The sequence below is a fragment of the Pelophylax lessonae genome (genome assembly GCF_965119305.1).
Source record: "Pelophylax lessonae genome assembly, chromosome: 3".
NCBI classification, from domain to species: Eukaryota; Metazoa; Chordata; class Amphibia; order Anura; family Ranidae; genus Pelophylax; species Pelophylax lessonae.
Window position 1 is genome coordinate 148,975,194 of NC_138770.1, and position 19,820 is coordinate 148,995,013.

At 47.1% G+C, this 19,820-nt stretch overlaps 1 protein-coding gene across 4 annotated transcripts in view; it reads left to right on the top strand.

The window, feature by feature from the left end:
* Positions 1-19,820, top strand: part of KIDINS220 (kinase D interacting substrate 220) — a 337,500-nt gene that overhangs the window by 110,319 nt on the left and 207,361 nt on the right. For all 4 annotated transcript variants that reach the window (XM_082248990.1, XM_082248991.1, XM_082248992.1 and 1 more), the window contains exon 19: positions 14,269-14,512. In XM_082248990.1, the coding sequence (XP_082105116.1) occupies positions 14,269-14,512 (244 nt within the window). The remainder of the gene's footprint in view (positions 1-14,268; positions 14,513-19,820) is intronic.

Consider the following 19,820-nt stretch of genomic DNA (forward strand, 5'->3'; position numbering starts at 1 on the left):
AACTACCGCACTGCGAGGGGTCTTTACCCTCCTTCGGAAGCACCGAGATATGAGCCCTAAGTGTATCCACCGGAAAGGAAGATTCCCCCCTACCCAGTCGGTTAAACCATGAAAGTAGGTGTGGGCTCAATTCCGCGAAATAGGTACGGTAGTACGGCAAGGTAAAGCCGTCCGGCCCCGGAGCCTTGCCCACCTTGAATGCACCCAGGGCACCCTGAAGTTCCAATAGGGTAATGGGCGCCTCCAACTCTTCCCTCGCCTCCGACGACAAGGACGGTAACGTAACTGAGGCCAAATAGTCGTCTATTCGGGATTGAGACGCGTCCAAGTCCGGGAGATTGTACAGCGATTCATAGAAGCCCCTGAAGGCATTTGCGATTTGTTTAGGCAAAGTCACAGTAGTACCCGAAGAGGATGCAATATGAGGGACATAGGTTGCCTGTCGTTGCGCCCGCACAGAGGCCGCCAGTAACTTCCCACACTTGTTCCCCTCAACGTAGAATGTGTGTCGGGCTCTCTGTAAGTCCGCTTTCGCCTTGGCAAAGAGTAGGTCCTGTACCTGTCTGCGCAAGGAACCAAGCTCCCGTTCTGCTGTCTTGTCTAGAGTTCTCTTGTGGGAGGACTCCAAGACATGTATGTCCCCCAGCAACTTCGCAAGTTGTTGCGATCGCAGCTTCTTTAGCCTAGCGCCATGCTTAATATAGACCCCCCTAATGACAGCCTTGTGGGCTTCCCACACGATCCCTGGATCACAGTCATCAGTCAAATTTTCCCGAAAATAGTCAGCGAGCGCCCGGGTGACATCCGCCCTGACTTCAGCATTGTGTAAGAGGGAGTCACTCAACCGCCAAAATCGCGACCCCACCCCCACCCCCTCCGTGAGTTGGTATGTAAGCGAGATCGGAGCATGATCCGAATATGTGATTGAGTCGATGGAGGTTGCAAGCACTGCATGGAGTTGGTGGTGAGGAACCAAAAAAAAATCAATTCTGGAGTAGGTTTTGTGAGGCGACGAAAAAAAGTTGTAGTCCCGCTCCCCCCCGTGTTGCAATCTCCATACATCAACAAGTTGGGCTTCATGGAGGACCTGCAAAATCCGCCGTCGAGACCCGTGTGGAAACGAGGAACAGCCCGACGACATGTCTACAATTGGAGAAAGTGGAACATTAAAGTCCCCACCGAGAATCAGTTGGCCCTCCTGAAAGGCTGCAAGCTTCTTAAGGGCTCGGGCTATGAAAACCTCCTGTCCATCGTTTGGGGCATACACACTAGCTAATGTCACCAAAAAGGTCCCAAGCATGCCTTTAATAAACACAAAGCGACCACCCGGGTCCACCAGGGAGTCCCGGAGCACCCAGGGGACACGAGCCGAAAGGAGGACCGACACACCCTTTGATTTGGCAGCAGCATTAGTGGAATGATAAGACGTGGGGTAGAAACGATTCTTCAAGAGCTGCAGGCGTCCCTGCCTGAAATGGGTCTCCTGGAGAAATGCTACATCGGCTTTTCGGCGACGTAAGTCGTTGAGAAGGACCTTGCGCTTCTCTGGAACGTTAAGTCCCTTAACATTCAAGGATAGGACAGTGAGCACGTCCATGCCGAGGACACCCACCAAGGGAGTGGGAGGGGAGGGGGAGGAGAGGAAGAAAAAAAAAAAAAAAAAAAGAAAAAAAGGGGGGTAGTAATAAAGGGAGGGGGAGAGGGGGAGGAAAAGGGTGAAGATAGATAAGAGAGAAAGAGAACAGACAGAGGAGGCTAAGATCACCCCCTGTACACTAAGGAGCAGCTACGCTGCGGGGCACTAGGGGACCGAGACGTCCACCTAAGTGCAGGCCTATGTGGGGACGCGGGCAGAGTAGGCACGACCAAAACCACCAGCCCCAGCCGCCCCCCCAGCCCAACTACAGTGAAAAGTCAGAAAAGTAGATATATAAGGGAGCAGAAGTTGACAGCGAGGAAAACAAGGGCACAAGAGGAAGGCAAAAGAGTCAGGTAGGCACATCAGCAGCAACCAGGGAGGCCCAACCCCTAGACATCCCAGTAGTAAACATCATATTGACATGGAACAGCATAAACAAACAGTAACATAACCGAGGAGGGACCCGGATCGCCCAGTTAACCCCCCCCCTCGCAAGGATGAGAAAACGGGAGGAAGGATCCCCGGAAGGGGCAGGTGGGTACTCCACCCCACGCGGAGGCGCGATGAGGGCGACCCCCAGTAGAGGGCGGAGGCCCGGATATCATCGCACGGGAACCGAGGAACACCAGGTAAGGCACCAGTACTCCCGGGGATTGGACAACTCGGCAGCTCCCCACCCCACATCACCTCTCGCTACCCACAGGTGGGCGTCCCCGAGATAGGCGATCCAGATCCCCCTCTGCGTACAAACAAGATAACATCTCCTCCCTCCTTAAAGCATCCATGCACACAGCCCTAGGAACACCAGGGAGCCACCGCCCCTCTCTCCACCCTCAGTCACAGCAATCTAAGTCCCGCGCATGTCCCCCCCCCCCCCCCCCCCGCGGCACATTGCATGTGGAGATACATCCAAGTCAGAAGAATCCGCCACAACCCTGCATATTATACACCTCTCCCAGCCCACCCCCCTCCCCTCAACCATCCCTGAAGGGCCAGGGCCTCCAACCTCCGCCCGCCCGGCACTTGGGCTACACACAGGGCGCGGGAATGCAGGGGTAAACCCTGCGGCAGGGGGCAGCCAAAAGGAGCCCACGTCACCTCCCAACCACAGGGCAGGGGGACCGAGGCACAGTCGCCCACCGCCCGCCACGGCGTCACCGTGCACAGCCACGAACCGGGGCGAGCCACAGGTGCCCCATACCCACCCACCACCACCGGACCCCCAAGCATCTCTCAATGAGTCGTATAAGGGTACACCAGCCTCCCACTACCCCGGGACCCCAGAAGAACAGTCCATCCGTGTCCGAGCAGCACAACAAGCGTAGGATCCGGGAGAGTTCCTCCACCACACCCCTCCCCAGAATGTCAGCCATAGTTCACTCCACGGGTCAGTCAGGGGGGGGGGGCAGCAGGGGCAAACAATGTCAGGGCATGGAGGCAGGGCCCCCCACGTCCATTCGGGGGAGGGAATCCAGCAGTGATGACACCGGGGCAGAAGCGGGCAACAGTACCCGGAAACTCCCGGGAAAACCCATATGGCTGCAAAAGGGGGGCAGAAGCCTGAGGATAATTTTTCAACCATATCTGCAGTCAAAGGGGGGCATGGGAGGGCACGAGGAAGCCGTGATCCAAAGACACATTGCATCTTTCTGCGAGACAGCTACAGTACATATGGGAGAGGACGGGGCAAACCGGAGAGGATAGTCAGAGAAGGCAGCAGCTCACCTCAATACCCCCAGGATCGGACTGATCAGTCCTCTCGTTGAGCTTCCGACACCCCGGATCTGGACCGGCGGCGGGTGCGCTGCGGCCGTGGGGAGGAGGAAGCACCCCCACTCCGGGGTGGTCCATTCCGACGTTCAGCAGGCCGGGGAAGTAGCGTCAGCCAATTCGGCACCTGCACCGGCTGAGTCCCCAGAAACTCGAAGAGGGACAGCAACTCCGCCGGCGACCGGAGGGTGAAGGAAGAGTTGGCCTTCCGGATGGTAACCGTCAGCGGATAGCCCCAGCGGTATGTAGCACCTTCCCTCCGTGCCAGATCCAGGACCGGTCGCAAGAGGGCCCTACGGTACAACGTAGCTCTGGAGAGATCAGGCAGGATCTTAACCTGGGCCCCGTCAAAGTCCACCGGTCCGGTCTCCCAGGCTTTCCTGATCACCAGCTCGCGATGAGTGTACCTGTGGAAGCGGCAAATCACGTCTCGTGGCCGGGCAGGATCTGTGGAGCGGGGGCCAAGGGCCCTGTGGACCCGATCGAATTCCACATTGGCAGGAAGAAGTTCCCCCAGCAGGATGCCCACAATGGCGCTGACGGTGGCGGAGAGGTCTTCTTGACCCGTAGCCTCTGGCAATCCTTTAAGGCGGACATTGTTCCGCCGGCTTCGATCCTCCAGGTCCTCCATGTGAAGCTGCATGGCAACCGTGGCTTCCCGCTGCGCAGCATGTTCCCGTTCCAGAGCCGCTAGTCGCAAGTCCATGGCAGCAAGGTTAGTCTCTCCTGCTGTGACACGATCAGCCACCTTTTCCACCTCTCCCCTCACTTTCTGTACTTCCCGCTGATGTGCCGCTTCCAGTCGGCCCACTATTGCCTCAATGTCTTTAGTACTAGGCAGGGAGCGAATTATCGCTCGAAGTTCCTCATCTACCCCTGTAAAGGTCGTCCCGGGCAAGGAGCTAGGGGTCGGTGGATGAAACGCCGCTGGGGTGCCCAGGAGAGTTCCGGTAGAGGAGGCAGGAGAGGTCGATGGATCGTTCCCGCCAGAAGGCCCTGGACTTTGCATGGCCGCCATGTTGCCAGCCGGGGAGGATGTCTGTGATGCTGGAAAGAACCGGTGTATTTCACCGCTGGATCGCGTCCCGGCAGGGAATCCCACTCCTCCAGATGTCCCCTTGGTCTTCCGTTTCTTGCACGACCTCATATCCACGTCCACAGCTAAGGTAAGTCGGGCCGGGTGAGGCAAAGCACGGAGCTCAGCAGGAATGCGACCCTAGCCGACCATGTCCAGACCACGCCCCCCCGACGCTCCGTCTTTTAAAGATCCAGTGGATCGCAAGATAGAAGCTATGTCTCGCACCATGTTTACCTTGATTGGATCAGCTTTCAGACCAATAATTGCTATTGGTCTGGTTTCGCAGGCTGTAACTGAATGGACCAAGTGGTTACGCCGGGACTTAGAAGAGGTCCCTCAGGCGGTATCAGATTTGTTGGAACAAATGATACAGGGGTTACAGTTTGTGTGTGATGCGGCGTTAGACGCCACTCCATTATTGGCGCGAGCATCAGTCTCAGCGGTGGTTCTCAGGCGTACACTGTGGCTAAAAGGTTGGTTAGCCGACCAAGGTTCCAAAAAAGCATTGGCTAATATCCCCTTTTTAGGAGAGCGTCTATTTGGAGCCAACTTAGATGAGATCATTAAGGATCTCACGGGTGGAAAGAGCACCTTTTTACCGCAAAATGTTAAAGGTAAAGGAACTCGTCAAAAACGAGGGCCTTCTTTTTCTGCTCACAAGAGGTTTTTTCGTCCCGCGGGTGAAAAAATTAAGTCCTCCAAAGCTCCTTCAGGAGGCTTCAGGGGACGTTGGTGGGGCAAGCAAAAGCCCGCCCCCTCCAGACCTGAAGATAAATCGTCCAAAGCCTGAAGGTGCGCCCCCACCCATAACTGCGGTGGGGGGACGTCTTCGCCGGTTCCCGGATCCATGGCTTTCCAGAATCCCGGACAAGTGGGTTTGCGAAGTCATAAGGTCAGGGTACAAGATCGAGTTTCGATCTCTCCCACCGGCGCGATTCTTCCCTTCCAATATTCGACTATCCCCGGATCGTTTAGAAGATCTGCGGAGAGCAGTCACGGATTTACTACAACAAGGAGTGGTAGTCCACGTTCCTTGGACAGAACGTTTTCAGGGGTTTTATTCAAACCTATTTACAATACCCAGGAAAGAGGGCAAAGTGCGTCCAATTCTGGACTTAAGGGCACTCAATTCTTTTGTCAACATAAGAAGATTCAGAATGGAGTCCATTCGCACAGTAGCAGCCTTCCTGCATCCAGGGGATGTCCTAGCGTCCATAGACATCAAGGACGCATATCTTCACATTCCCATTTTCGCAGGACATCAGCGGTTTCTACGCTTTTCCGTAGAAGAGAACCACTATCAGTTTGTGGCGTTACCTTTCGGTCTCGCCACGGCTCCTCGGGTCTTCACGAAGGTGTTGGCCCCAATGTTGGCACTACTGCGCCAAAGAGGCATATCGATTCTTGGTTACCTAGACGATCTTCTGCTTCATGCAGAGTCTCCTCAGACCTTGCTACAAAACATAGAAATTACTATAATTTCTTTACAGGAATTCGGGTGGCTGGTGAACCAGCAAAAGTCATTTCTGGTTCCCACCCAGAGGCTCGAATATCTGGGTCTAATTCTAGACACAGTCAGGACAAGAGTTTTTCTTCCGGTAGGGAAACTCCGGAAGATTCAATTAGCAGTCCAGTTGTTACTATCCAACAGCTGGTCTTCTCTTCGAACTTGCATGAGGGTTCTGGGGTTGATGGTGGCTTCTTTCGAAGCAGTCCCATTTGCCCAGTCCCATACCCGAATTCTTCAGCAAGAGATTCTTCTCAGATGGAATCGGAATCCGGAATCCCTGGACAATCAGATCCGATTGAGCAAACAGACCAGAGAGTCTCTGGTCTGGTGGCTTCGGTCTCCGATGCTCAGCCAGGGAAAGTCATTTCTGCCAATATATTGGACGATAGTGACCACGGATGCCAGTCTATCCGGATGGGGAGGAATTCTCGGTCAGTTATCTGTCCAGGGACTTTGGTCCCTGGAAGAATCCAGGTGGCCGATAAATGTATTGGAACTGAGAGCGATCAGACTTTGTCTGATTCACTGGACCGAGCAGCTCCAGGGCAGCCCGGTTCGGATCCAGTCGGACAATGCCACGGCCGTGGCTTATGTCAATCACCAGGGGGGCACCAAGAGTGTCCGAGCGGCCAAAGAAGCGGCTTGCATTCTTCGCTGGGCGGAACGATTTGTTCCAGCTATCTCTGCGGTGTTCATTCCGGGGGTGGAGAATTGGCAGGCAGATTATCTCAGCCGTCAGACTCTGGATCAGGGGGAATGGTCCCTCCATCCAGAAGTTTTCCACCAGTTGTGCCTACGGTGGGGCACCCTGGATGTGGATCTGTTGGCATCACGATTCAACAGGAAAGTACAGAGATTCGTGGCTCGCTCCCGCGATCCTCTAGCAGAGACCGCAGACGCACTGATCGCCCCGTGGGGGCAATACCAGCTAATGTATGCCTTCCCTCCTCTCGCGTTACTGCCAAGACTTCTTCGCAGGATAGAGGAGGAAGGAATTCCAGTAATTCTGGTAGCTCCGGACTGGCCTCGTCGAGCTTGGTACGCCGACGTGGTCAGACTGGTGGCGGACGTCCGTGGAGACTTCCTCTCAGGGAGGACCTACTGTCTCAGGGACCGATCTTCCATCCTGCTTTACGATCGCTGGCTTTAACGGCCTGGCTATTGAGACCCAGGTGCTGAAGGACAAGGGATTGTCAGCTTCAGTTATTCCTACTCTAGTTGAAGCAAGGAAAGCGACTTCCAGAAAGATTTATCATCGCACATGGAAGTCCTACATTGCATGGTGTGAACCTTTGGGGTTCCGTCCACGGTCTTATTCGGTTAGTCGAATATTAGCTTTTCTGCAACAAGGGGTTGAGCAGAAACTGGCCTTGAGCACTATCGAGGGTCAGGTCTCAGCATTAGCTATCTTCTTTCAGAAGCCTTTGGCTACTCATTCCTTGGTGCGGAATTTCATCCAGGGGGTGCGACATCTGGCTCCGCCAGTGCGCGCGCCGTTACCACCCTGGGATCTTAATTTAGTATTGTCGGTTCTTCAGAAACCTCCCTTTGAAGATATTAGGGAGATTCCTCTACCTACGTTGTCCCAGAAGGTGGCCTTCTTGGTGGCTATCACTTCTGCACGCAGGGTGTCAGAACTGGCCGCATTATCTTGTCGTTCCCCATATCTGGTGGTTCATAGAGATAAGGTGGTTCTTCGTCCGAATCCATCCTTCCTACCAAAAGTGGTTTCAGAATTTCATCTGAATGAAGAAATTGTATTACCTTCCCTGTGTCCTAAGCCCAGTCATCCTCAGGAGTTTGCTTTACACTCCTTGGATGTGGTCCGGGCGATCAGGGTATACTTAAAAACGACAGACTCGTTTCGCAAGACGGATTCACTTTTTGTGATCCCGGATGGACCCAAAAAGGGGTTGCCTGCATCTGCCGCGACCATTTCCAAATGGATCAGACAGACGGTGGTACAGGCTTATTCTATTAAGGGTCGGGAGCCCCCGTTCCCTGTTAAGGCGCACTCCACTCGGGCACTTAGTGCGTCATGGGCCTTTCGCCATCAGGCGTCAGTGGTCCAGGTGTGCAAGGCGGCTACCTGGTCGTCGGTGCATACCTTTACAAAACATTATAAAGTAGATGTAATGGCATCATCTGATGCCGTGTTTGGCCGCAAGGTTTTGCAGGCCGCCATTTGAGGAGACCAGTGGTCTGCCTCGAGGGTTTTTTTCCGTTGGAAATTTTTCTTTTGAGTCTCATTCTTTGTTTATAATGAGCCTTTAAAACTTCTAGTTTGGCACCGGTTGGGCCTTCTAGATTGGATTTTGATTTTGTCAATCCCACCCCTCATTTGTGGCACTGCTTCTGGATGTCCCAGCTCTTGAGAATCAAGAAGACTACGTCTGTCAATGAGCGATAGAGAAAAATGGATTTTTGTAAGATCTTACCGTAAAATCCTTTTCTCTTAAGCTCATTGACAGACGTAGTACCCGCCCCTCTATCATTGAGTTGGGTTGGGTTAAATTCTCTGTTACTGCTTTAGAACAGAACTGATTCCCTGTAGCAGAGAGAGGGAGGATATACCCTCAGGGACTGCCCCTAAGGTGGAGCCAGAACGTTTTGTCTTTCTGCCTAGTCCTACTCCTGCGGAGACAACATAACCCAGCTCTTGAGAATCAAGAAGACTACGTCTGTCAATGAGCTTAAGAGAAAAGGATTTTACGGTAAGATCTTACAAAAATCCATTTTCTTGGAGTACATGACAGGACATGAAAATCCCTCTCCTACAAAATGCTAAGGGTGAGGCCTAAAGCCTCGTACACACGCAACGAATTTCCGCCGACCGGTCGTCCGTCTTTTTTCCAGAGTGGTGTCTATTGGTTGGAATGTTCTCTAGACTGCACACGAATTTTCCCGCACTACAGAATTCTACTTCAGAAGTTATGTCATGTGTTGGATTGCTTTCTTTGTGTTCTTTCATCTCTGAGCATGCCTAGTCTTGCTCATAAGATTTTTCCCCATCCAAATCTGTACTAATGAGACGAAAATCGGACGTGTTTTGACGGTCGACAAAAATTATATAGCCTGCACACCAGGATTTTTCGGCCGAAAAGTCAGAGTCGGTTCTCGGAAGCACCATACTAACAAGCCGAAAATCGGCAGATCGGTCGTCGGACGAAATTTCCCGGCCGAATTTCTACTTGTGTGTACGAGGCTTAAGACTCAGTCTTAGTTGATTTGGGAGGAGTTATGCCAATGTGAGGATTCCAGCCTTTTTTTTTTTTAAGCCAGTGTTCATTCATCTGAAGGTGGCAGCAAGTAGGCATGAATATCTAGTCCTGTGATGTACTCCAAGAAAAGAATTTTACAAGTCAAAGTAATATTAAAGGTTTCATCTTTCTTTTTTTCAATTAAAATAATAAACATATACTTGCCTGCTCTTTGCAAAACCTTGAGATTGGGCTTAGGGAAGTATAGAAGGGGGGGGGGGGGGTGGAGCTGCTCAGAAAGTTTTTTTCTTTTTTAACCTGAATGCAGAGAATGCATTAAGGTTAAAAAAAAAAAAAAAAAAAAAAACATTCTGCCTTTAGAATCGCTTTAACTAAAAGTCATTATTTGCATGTCAAAAGATAACTAGAAAATATAAACGGCCAAATAAAGTTAGTAGTCATTGGGCTTTTGCCTTTTTAGTGTTCTTGCCTGGATTTCTCCTTTAGGCAATTTAAATATGCTCCACATTGAAGTGAGTTGCGAATAAATGGCATAGAATGATGCTGGATAACAAATGATGGCACTGAGCACTTAGTGAAAACATTGCCTTTTAATTACAGGCTCTGAAAGCCCGTTCATTCGCGGTGCTGTGAATGCTGTATCACTGCTGTTTTGTAGCACTTTTACAGCCATAATTAACTGCATTGGAAGTTCCACAAATGATCTACATGACTATTATTTCTATAATGATTGCCGTTCGCAGGAGGTTTTACAAGCAGCTTGTGAATTTGCCCCGGAGGGCTGCCATAGCCAGAGACAGAAAGCTTCATGAAAGAAGCAGAAATAAATGATGGCAATACATCCTGCTAGTCTGTGTCTGTTTAATGGGAGCAGGTTGTTTATTGAGCTGTATATCTCCTACGTAATGGGCTGCTTGATTACACACAGGGCCAGTAAACACCGGCTGTCACCTAGGCACTGACCTTCTTGCAGGAGGGTAGCAAAGTCCTAGCACTTATTTTCCTTTAGTGCCACCTGCTGGTGGATTATGCACTAAATATCCAATTTATTTATTAAAGATGCTTGCATTTTTGACAGTTTATGCAGATTGGCTCTGCTACTATAGTGGCTTTGGGTTGATGATGAAATAAAATTGGCTTGTCATTTATCATTGTATCAGAGTGAACAATGAACGTATGAAATTAAATTTTTGGATCAAAGTTGCCTTTGCCAACCTATGAATATTTTTATTCAATAAACTGAATTTAAATGAGAGCTGCTGATCCTTTAACCTAAGTTATGTAAGAAGATGTTAATTATATAGAAGAGCAGAGGTGTGCATTTTGTACATCTTTAGCATTGGCAATTGGTTGAGGGGGGAGGGGGGTCACGGTGGTTGTTATTGAGATGACATCTATTATTAATGGTTAGGCTCGTGGATCATGCAAGTGCCCTCAGCACTGCCATAGTGTCCCTTTTTAGGTCCAGATTTGGAAGGCTGAAAATGTGCAAAATATTTTCAGTGGCTATTAGTCGTGCACCCCACCTTTTTGGAGAAAAAAAAACTGCATTGTGTGATTCATCCCTTTCCGGTTACTACTGCTGTAAGTTAGATAGTGGGAGCGCATAGTACATTTCTATTACTATCACATCACAGAGGCGGAGACCTTTACATGTTAGCCTTACTCTGGAGAAATTATTGTAGCAGCTGAACCGAAACCATGTCAATACCTTAAGAAATGCAGATAAAAGCACAGAAAAATCAAATAAAATAAAATGTTTTTTAAATACTTGCTTGCCATGTTTATCCCTTCCATAAATGTTTATTTCTCTTTCATTCATTGATGGACACAGTGCTCCATAAATCATAACTACTGGGTTATATTGTCTCCTCCAGGAGTAGGACTAGGCAGAACAAAAACACCTTGCTACGCCCATGGGCCATCCTCAGCTTGGTATATAATCCCCCTCTCTGCTCTAGGTAATTCGTTTTAATCTGTCTAGTCAGGAGAAAGGACCTAGGCTCCCGGCTGGGATCTCTGGTCCTAGCAACTTTTCTCTAGTCATCTTCCAGGGCAGCATCTGAGAGGTAGGTCTTTTCCCACCTAAACCAGGAAACACATCATCCACCATTTTAATATGCCGTCACATACCTTATTGCCTCAGTTCTTGTGTTTCCTCCGGACCAACAGGATCTACAAGCATGTTACTTTCTTTTAGGCTCTGTGCTAGTTGCAAGGGCCTCCCTGTCCCACTGCACAAGCCTCTAGTGAGGTTAGGCAGCTTTAGGACAGGGGCAACTAGAGGACCGTGCTCGGGGTTACTCCCTTCTTTTTTGCCCGAGGTCTCGCTTCCACTGAGGTGTAAGCAACCGTCCCCCCATCTGCAAGCATCGAATCAATAGCGCCTCGAGTGTGTCACTTTCATTGATGCAGAACCAGGAGGCACAGGGGCACTGGCTGTTTTTTTTTCCCCCAGGCATTGGCTCCTACCTGCTGTGATCTGGAGCACATGGTGGATCAAGATGGCAGTGTCATGCCCGTGGGATGTGGTGACGACATCACTTCTGACCGGGGCCATCTTGGTAGAGGTATGAGTGGATGTGTGGTACACCACACTTCTGGTTGCGTCACTTGCAGGTACATTCTAATTAGATGCAGCTAGTGACATCCCTTCCTATTTCGCCAAGGCGGCGTTTTTTTGAACCCTAATCTTAAGGAGCCAGACACCTTCTGCAGCAGGGAGGACAGGGCACACTATCAGCAGGTATGTGTCCACCCATATTACTGATGTGGCAGTTAGGGGTGGGGCCAGAGCAGGGGCAGGAAAGCTTCCAAGGAACATGTGCTGGATGTTTGCTTGAAGCTGACCCATGTTGGATGCTGCACCATCCTGCCCTGCAAAGAGCCAGGACCGCTCCAAGGTAAGCTAGAGCATGCTGAGGCCACCTCTGTACTTACCAAACCACTAGGCACATAATGCTAATTAGTGGTTTTGGCTAAGACCAGCAGCGCGCTTTCCCACCCTAAGCATGTACTTCCTATGAGGGCAAATTGTAGCCAGCTGGGCCAAAAATCTTTGCCAAAAGTGCATAAAAAAACCTGTGGCGAAAGAATCTCTGGGAATCCTAAAAGCATTAGTCTCCTCTGTAAAAGAGGTCAGACACCTTCCTCTCCCTTTAGTCTCGGTGCAATTAGGTCTTTGTGCTTGAGTTTGGTATGGATCCGGCAACATATAATTGACTGCATCTTGGACTAGTCCTCTATGCAAGGGCTGCATAGACAAACCTGTGCCTAATGACTGCTCGTTATCACGGGCAGGTGGTGTACTTCTGACTGCTATGGCCACATTTTCAGGCTCAGGATGTCGGCAGCTTTAATTTACTACCAGGCCTGACCAGGGTAAGGCTGGCCATGTATGTTCACTTATCTTGTGCAATTTTCCTTTGGATTTACCAAAGACCGTGTGATATGGGGTCAAAACTAAACAACTTCAATTGTATCCAATTAGGCAGGCCTTGCGCTACATGGTTGCAGGTGACTCTAGGGAAAGGTTTAAAGATAGCTGTAAGAAGATTGTATAATGTATGGCCAGCCTAAAGCCTCAGGAATTGAGAGACTTTGGGTGCTTTTCACCTGAGTGAGATATTCAGGTTTACTTCAGTGTACGTTTCTCTATGGGTGACTTATTCCAACTAAACATTTGGCCATGGTCAGGGAGGAGTGGAAGCTGTACCTATCATGGGTTACTAGTATTCACTATACACACCGCTTAGTGCGCTCACCTTCACACTTTTTTACCTGAAGTCCCCCAGTACTTCCACTGGATAGATATATAATGCATTGGTAGCCACAGAGCAAGTTTTTACCTAGGTCCTGGATTCTGCTATCTGCTTGATGGCATAAACCTCAATTGTGTATGCATTGCAGATCAGAGGGTATCTCTCAGTTGAATGCACAATGACTGTCCTCAGGGTTCTGCATTATGCTAGTATTTTATGTCTATCTTTGAACATACACAGAAAGTGGATATATTGGTGGCAGGATCTCTGGTGGCTATAGTTCAACTAGATTTCCTTTGTTTGCAAATTAATGTTTCATGTAAAGTTCGCTATCTTTGGCTGTGCATTTCATAAACTATTGCTCCATCTATGCAGGGTTTCTAATAAGCCTTCTTTTAGAAGCAGTTTTTTTCCAGAAGTTTCTGTGTGATGGTGCACTATACTGAACACTTTATCCTTATGTGTTTTATATAATGACATGGGGGTTTGGTTGTTTCTACTGCATCCCTTTGCATATATTCAGATGGTAATTTTACACATGGAAGGCCCAAGAGATTTGGCTGCTGAGACTTCTCTAATGGTTCCGCAGTATACTATGTCTCAATATGTTATATAATAAGGATGTCTTAGAATGCTGCTAAAAGTTTAATTGTATCAGATGAAGTTCTATTGTAGCCAGGCCCTCAAGGGGGAAGGGGGGTCACTGCTACTAAAAAAAAAAAAAAAGTAAGAAATGTCATGGCTGACTATGATTTTCAAACAACATGGCTTCCCTGGGGCCTCTTACACAGCTTTGTAGGGTGGCCAGTCTGCATTATCATCACACTTTCCATGGTGCTGTTGGGCAGCCCGCCTGCATCATGGAAATGTTTGGTGCTGTGTGAAAATGCCACATGCAGGGTGGCACACCTGGCAACCCAAGACAGCACACCAGATTGAGAGGCTGTGGCACCCCAATTGAGAAATGCTGCAATAGAGTGTAATTTAAATGGCAGCTCTGTGACTGTTTGGACTGTTGACAATCAAATTTAAAATGCTGGTGCCCAACAACAGTCTCAGGGCTTTTAGATGTCTACCCATGGAAGAAGTTAGAAACTCTCCACCTTGCAAACTGGCAAGTACTGATATTTTGCAGGGGTCAGTTTGTTGCCTTCAGGCAGGGATGTAACCAAGGTCTGACTGTAGAAAGTGAAAACTACTGGTGTAAAGAAACTGTTTTAACTTCTTAAAAATAAGCCTTGTTATTTTGAATGGAGTTTTACTATAGTGTTGTTTTTTTTTTCTTCTAGGTGCGGGTCTTGTTCTCCAAAGGCCCTTTTATTGCAATCTTTGCAAGTGACCCACATATTATCATCAAGGCAATCAACCAGAACCTCAATAGTGTCCTGAGAGACTCCAACATTAATGGTCATGACTACATGCGCAATATTGTCCACTTGCCTGTTTTCCTCAACAGTCGCGGGCTTAGCAATGCAAAGAAGTTGTGTGTAGCAGCAACTACTAATGGAGATGTGCCAGGCATAGATAATGCAGGTGGGACTTGTTTTTGATTACTACCATTGTGGGGTTCACTAGTGGAAACAGGAGCAATGCTAAATATTGGTGTGGCATAAAACAGCAGCATTTGAGGAATTCAAACTAAAGGCCGTACACACGATACTAAAATCGGAAGGAAAATTTCGTCCGACGAACGATCTACCGATTATCGGATTGTTAGTATAGTGCTTTCGACAGCCGATTACAGATTTTAGGATGGCAAAAACTGGATGTGCAGGCTATAACATTTTTATCGTACGTCAACACAACCTCCGATTTTTGTTTAATTAGTACAGTTTTCGTCCAAAAAATATCGTAAGACTAGGCATGCTCAGAAACAAAAGAACACATACAAAACAATTCAACACATGACATCACTTCTGAAGTTGAATTCTGTCGTACGGGAATTTTCGTATGAAAGTAACCTCTTCACTTTCCACATGAGACTAGCATGCAACAAAAAACGGACGACAGATCGTTCGATAATCTGATCGTGTGTACGAGGCTTTAGAGTTTTGTTTCTGTGAAGAATGTATATTATAATTTGTTCTCCAGCTTTCATTGTCCTGCCTCAAGTTTTTCCTGTGGACTAGGATCTGTGCAGCTGAAAATTTACTTAGTCCGATTAAGAGATATTTGGCTGCAGACCACATGCAACTTCTTGCCATAGTCATGGCAGCTTTAAGAGATGAGGGGCAGTAATTAAATTACCCTCATCTCACCCCCCCCCCTGTTTTTTTTTTAAACAAATAGTATAGTATGTGTGCATGTTTAAATTGAAGAAAACCAGTCACGACTAGGCCTCTGTTAGTATCTAATTGTAGTGCCTAGAATTAATATGCATGTGTAAGCTTTTTATTTGCTTTTTTAATTAACTTCTGAGCCTGACTTTTAGCCATCAGAGCGGTTCACGCTGTCCTGTGTTGAATGAATGAGCATTACCTTAAAGTATAATGAAAGGCAAAACCTTTTTTTTTTTTTTTTTTTTTCTTAGTTTGGATAGAATGGAGAGGGATTAGAACACCTGTCAGTCTTTAATGCTCTCTGTAACCCCCCCCCCCCCCCCCCCCGTTAGGGAGATTATTGTTTGCCATTATCATTGGAAGTGAAAGTAAATGAAAATTCCACATTTTGGGTTGCCCCCAGACAAGTAATAGAGGGGAAATCTTCCAATGTGGACACTAGTTCTGATTGACCTGGGGGTCCCCAAAGAACTCCATTTGCAGGGATTCCCCTGTATTCTGTAAAGGATTACTTTCAGTGTGGAAGCAGTGTTTTTTTCTGAGGATCTCTGCTTAATCGGACCTATATAGCTTTTCAAAGAGCATGAGCTTTGTTGACCGCAAAGCTACAGTATATGTCAGATCTTTTCAGAGAGACCACTGCCGCCACACAGAGAGCCAGGTCTTCTGCCAGCATGCTGCAAAGAAGGTATTTTTCGCAGCATGCTGGCAGAAGATGGACTTATCTGTTGTGGCTGCCTTCTCAAGAAAAAAAAAAAAAGGTAATATTTCGCATTCCTTTACCCTTTCGTTGCCAGGCTCTGTTCTCCACTTTTAAACTTAGCTGACCAGGCCGTTTTTGCAATTTTTCCATTGCTTCTTTATTTTTCCCGTACAGCTTTCAGAGTTTGTTAAAGACCCCCCATACCATATATTTTCTGAAACCACATGACCAGTAGAATACAAAGATGCTACTGATTTTTAGGGCACAATGATACTTGCGCGAATGTTTATCAAAAATATTTTTGCTAAAAATACACTATAATCATTATTAGCAGATGAAAACACTGCCCATTTTACAAATTTCCTACTAATTATAAACGCTAACCTGTATTGAGTTAATAAATAACCACTATTTGTAAATTTTAGATTGCACCTTTTTGCGAATTGGTGAAAATAGAACATATGCAAAAAAATAGAACTATCCAAATTTCTCAAGCTTAACCACTTAAGCCCCAGAAGATTTTACCCCCTTCCTGACCAGGGCCTATTTTGCGATTCGGCACTGCGTTATTTTAACGGACAATTGCGCGGTCGTGCGACGCTGTACCTAAACGAATTTGACGTCCTTTTTTTCCCACAAACAGAGCTTTCTTTTGGTGGTATTTGATCACCTGTGCAATTTTTTGATCATGCGCTATAAACAAAAAAATAGCGTCAATTTTGCAAAAATATCAATATTTTGCAAATTTTTTTATATGAAATTCCCCCCAAAAAATGTAAAAATCAAAATTTTTTTAACATTTTAGGCCAATTTGTTTTCTGCTACATATTTTTGGTAAAAAAAAATCGCAATAAGTGTCTTATGATTGGTTTGCGCAAAAGTTATTGCGTTTACTAACTAAGGGAAAGATTTTTGTCATTTTTATTTTTTATTCTTTTAGCGAGTAATGGCGGCGATCTGCGATTTTTTGGGGTTACCAGTGACATTACTACAGTAATCAGTGCTATACATATGCACTGTTACTGTAAAAATGACACTGGCAGAGAAGGAGTTACTTTATTTGAGAAGGAGGGGTTAAGTGTGTCCCTAGGGGCGTGCTTCTAACTGTGATTGGATGTGGCTACTGGTGTAAGAACAGAGATCAACGGTCCTACATAGCAGAACCGTTGGATCTCCATTCTTACACGGGAGAATGACAGGGGGCTGTGTTTACATTAGCCGCCTGCCTTTCTCCCGCTCTAACGGACATTTGCGAGTGCCCGGCAGACATCGGTTCCGCCGGGTACACACGCGGGGGGGGGGGGTCAGTGAGTGATGGGAGCACGCCTCCGGCAGCGCTCACTCGCTCCCTAGAGCCTCACAGGCTAAGCGACGTAGACCTACGTCGCTTTGCCTGTGAGGGGCTGACTGCCAACGTAAATCGGCGTTAGGCAGTCGGCAAGTGGTTAAGGTCCCCCCAAACCATATATTTTCTGAAAGCACATGACCTGTAGAATAAAGAGAAGGTGCTACTGATTTTAACGCCCTGCGATATTTGTGCAAATGTTTATCAAAATAATATAATCGCTAAAAATTCTGTAAAATAATTTTTAACGGATATAAACAAAGCAAATTTTACTAAATTCCTTGCAAATTTCGACTAAATATAAAAGCTTAACCTGTATTGCGTTAATAAATAAAAAATATTTTTAACTTTTAAATTATGCCTTTTTGTAAAATAATGAAAATTGAACATACACGAAAATGTAATTAACCACAAAATCTGAAGGTTTTCATTGTCCCCTTACAGCTTTCAGAGTTTAACAACCCCCCAAACAGTATATTTTCTGAAAGCGTAGGGTCGGTAGAATAAAAGGAAGGAACTATTGATTTTTAAGGCCCCACAATATTTGCTAAAATGTTTACCAATCAGTATTTTCTCTAAAAATACACTGAAATCATTATTAGCAGATGCAAACAAATTTTACAAAATTCCTGATAAATTCCTGCTAAATATAAAAGCTTAACCTGTATTGAGTTGATAAATACCATATATTTCTAAATTTTAAATTGCTCCTTTTTGTGAAATGGTGAAAACTTAATGTACACAAAATTATAAATGATCAAATTTCTCCAAAAATCTGGAGGTTTTCATTTTTCACTTACAGCTTTCAGAATTTTTAAAAGACCCCCCCCCCACCCCCCCCCAAACTATACATTTTCTGAAAGCAAAGGGCCAGTAGAATAAATGAAAGGTGCTACTAACTTTAAGGACCTGCAATATTTGCGCAAATGTTTACCAAAACATTATTTTTGCTAAAAACGCACTAAAATCATTATTAGCAGATACAAACACAGCAAATTTTACAAAATCCCTGCTAAGTTCCTTCTAAAAATAAAATCTAAACCTGTATTGGGTTAATAAATAACAAATATTTGTAAGTTTTAAGTTGAGCCTTTTGAGAAATAGTGAAAATCGGACATACGCAAAAATTTCTCTAAAAATCTTGAGGCCCTCCTTAGCCCATAAAAAATTATTTGTGCTTCTGGTATGGAGAATAAGGGAAATAAATCTTCCCCGGGAGGGTCCTAGCAACCTTGGTTGGGTAAGCCTAGAGCTATGTACCCTGGACCAGCAGACAAGACTCCTTCAGCATGAAGGTCTGCCCTCACCCATTATTGGGGTGGGGGGACATATTTGTTGGTTTACGGCCCCGTGAACTTCTTTGAGCGCCAAGGAGATCCGCAAAATGTTTATTTTGGGGGTACCCAGAAAGGGGGATAAAGTTTGTCCTTTCAAGTTTTTAGGTCCTGAGTCACCTTGTGCGGATTTAATTCCTGCAAAGGTTCAGGTGATGTCTGAACTACCTAATGTCCCTCCTATCCCTGTCCCAGGGAATTGATTTATCTAGGTCTGATTTTAAATTTGACCAGGGTGGTCCTTCCTCTGGACAAATTACAGGAACCACAGGCCATGATTCACTGGCTGCTGTCACACAGACAATTCTCTGTCCAGATTTGCATACAGGTTCTGAGTTTGGTGGTATCCACCTTCAAGCAGTTCTGTTTGCACAGTCCTACATGCAGCTCCTTTACCAGGTTCGGCTTCACAGGAGGATCCCGAAGTTTGTGACGAGGTCACGGGTCCTCTTACAGACGCCGCAGACGTCCAGGGGCCACAGTAAGGCCAGTATTATCCTCAGCTAAGGCTTCCTCCGCAGTTCCTGCGAGGAATCAAGAGAGGATCTTCCAATCATCCTGGTGGCTGTAAATGTCCCTTTGGGGTTTCCTCTCCGAGAAGACCAGTTGCCTTAAGGGCTGATCTACCATCCTACTTTACAGTCACTGGTTTTAATGGCTTAGCTATTGAAAACCAGATAGTGAGGTATAGAGGTCTGTCTGGATCAGTGATCCCTACTATGGTAAAGGCAAGGAAGAAGTCTTCCAGCAAGATATACCATTGTACATGGAAAGCGTGTGAGTCGAGTGGCACTCATCCTCGATCCTTTTCTGTGGCTCGGATCTTAACCTTTCTTCAACAGGGTGTTGATCATAAGTTGACCTTGAGTACCATCAATGGCCAGGTGTCTGCCTTGGCAACCTCCTTACATCGACCCCTAGTCATGCACTCTTTAGTGCGTACCTTCATTCAGGGGGTTCGACATGTGGCTCCACCTGTATGGGCTCTTTTGCCACCATGGGATTTAAATTTAGCACTTTCAGTTCTCCAGAAACTTCCATTTGAGAATATTCAGGAGACTCCCTTGCTGGCTGCTTCTTCGGCTACCATCTCCAGATGGCTCAGACAGACGGTGACTCGGCCTATTCCATTAAAGGTCCGGTTCCACCACCTTTCCCTGTCACGGCGCATTCTTCTCGG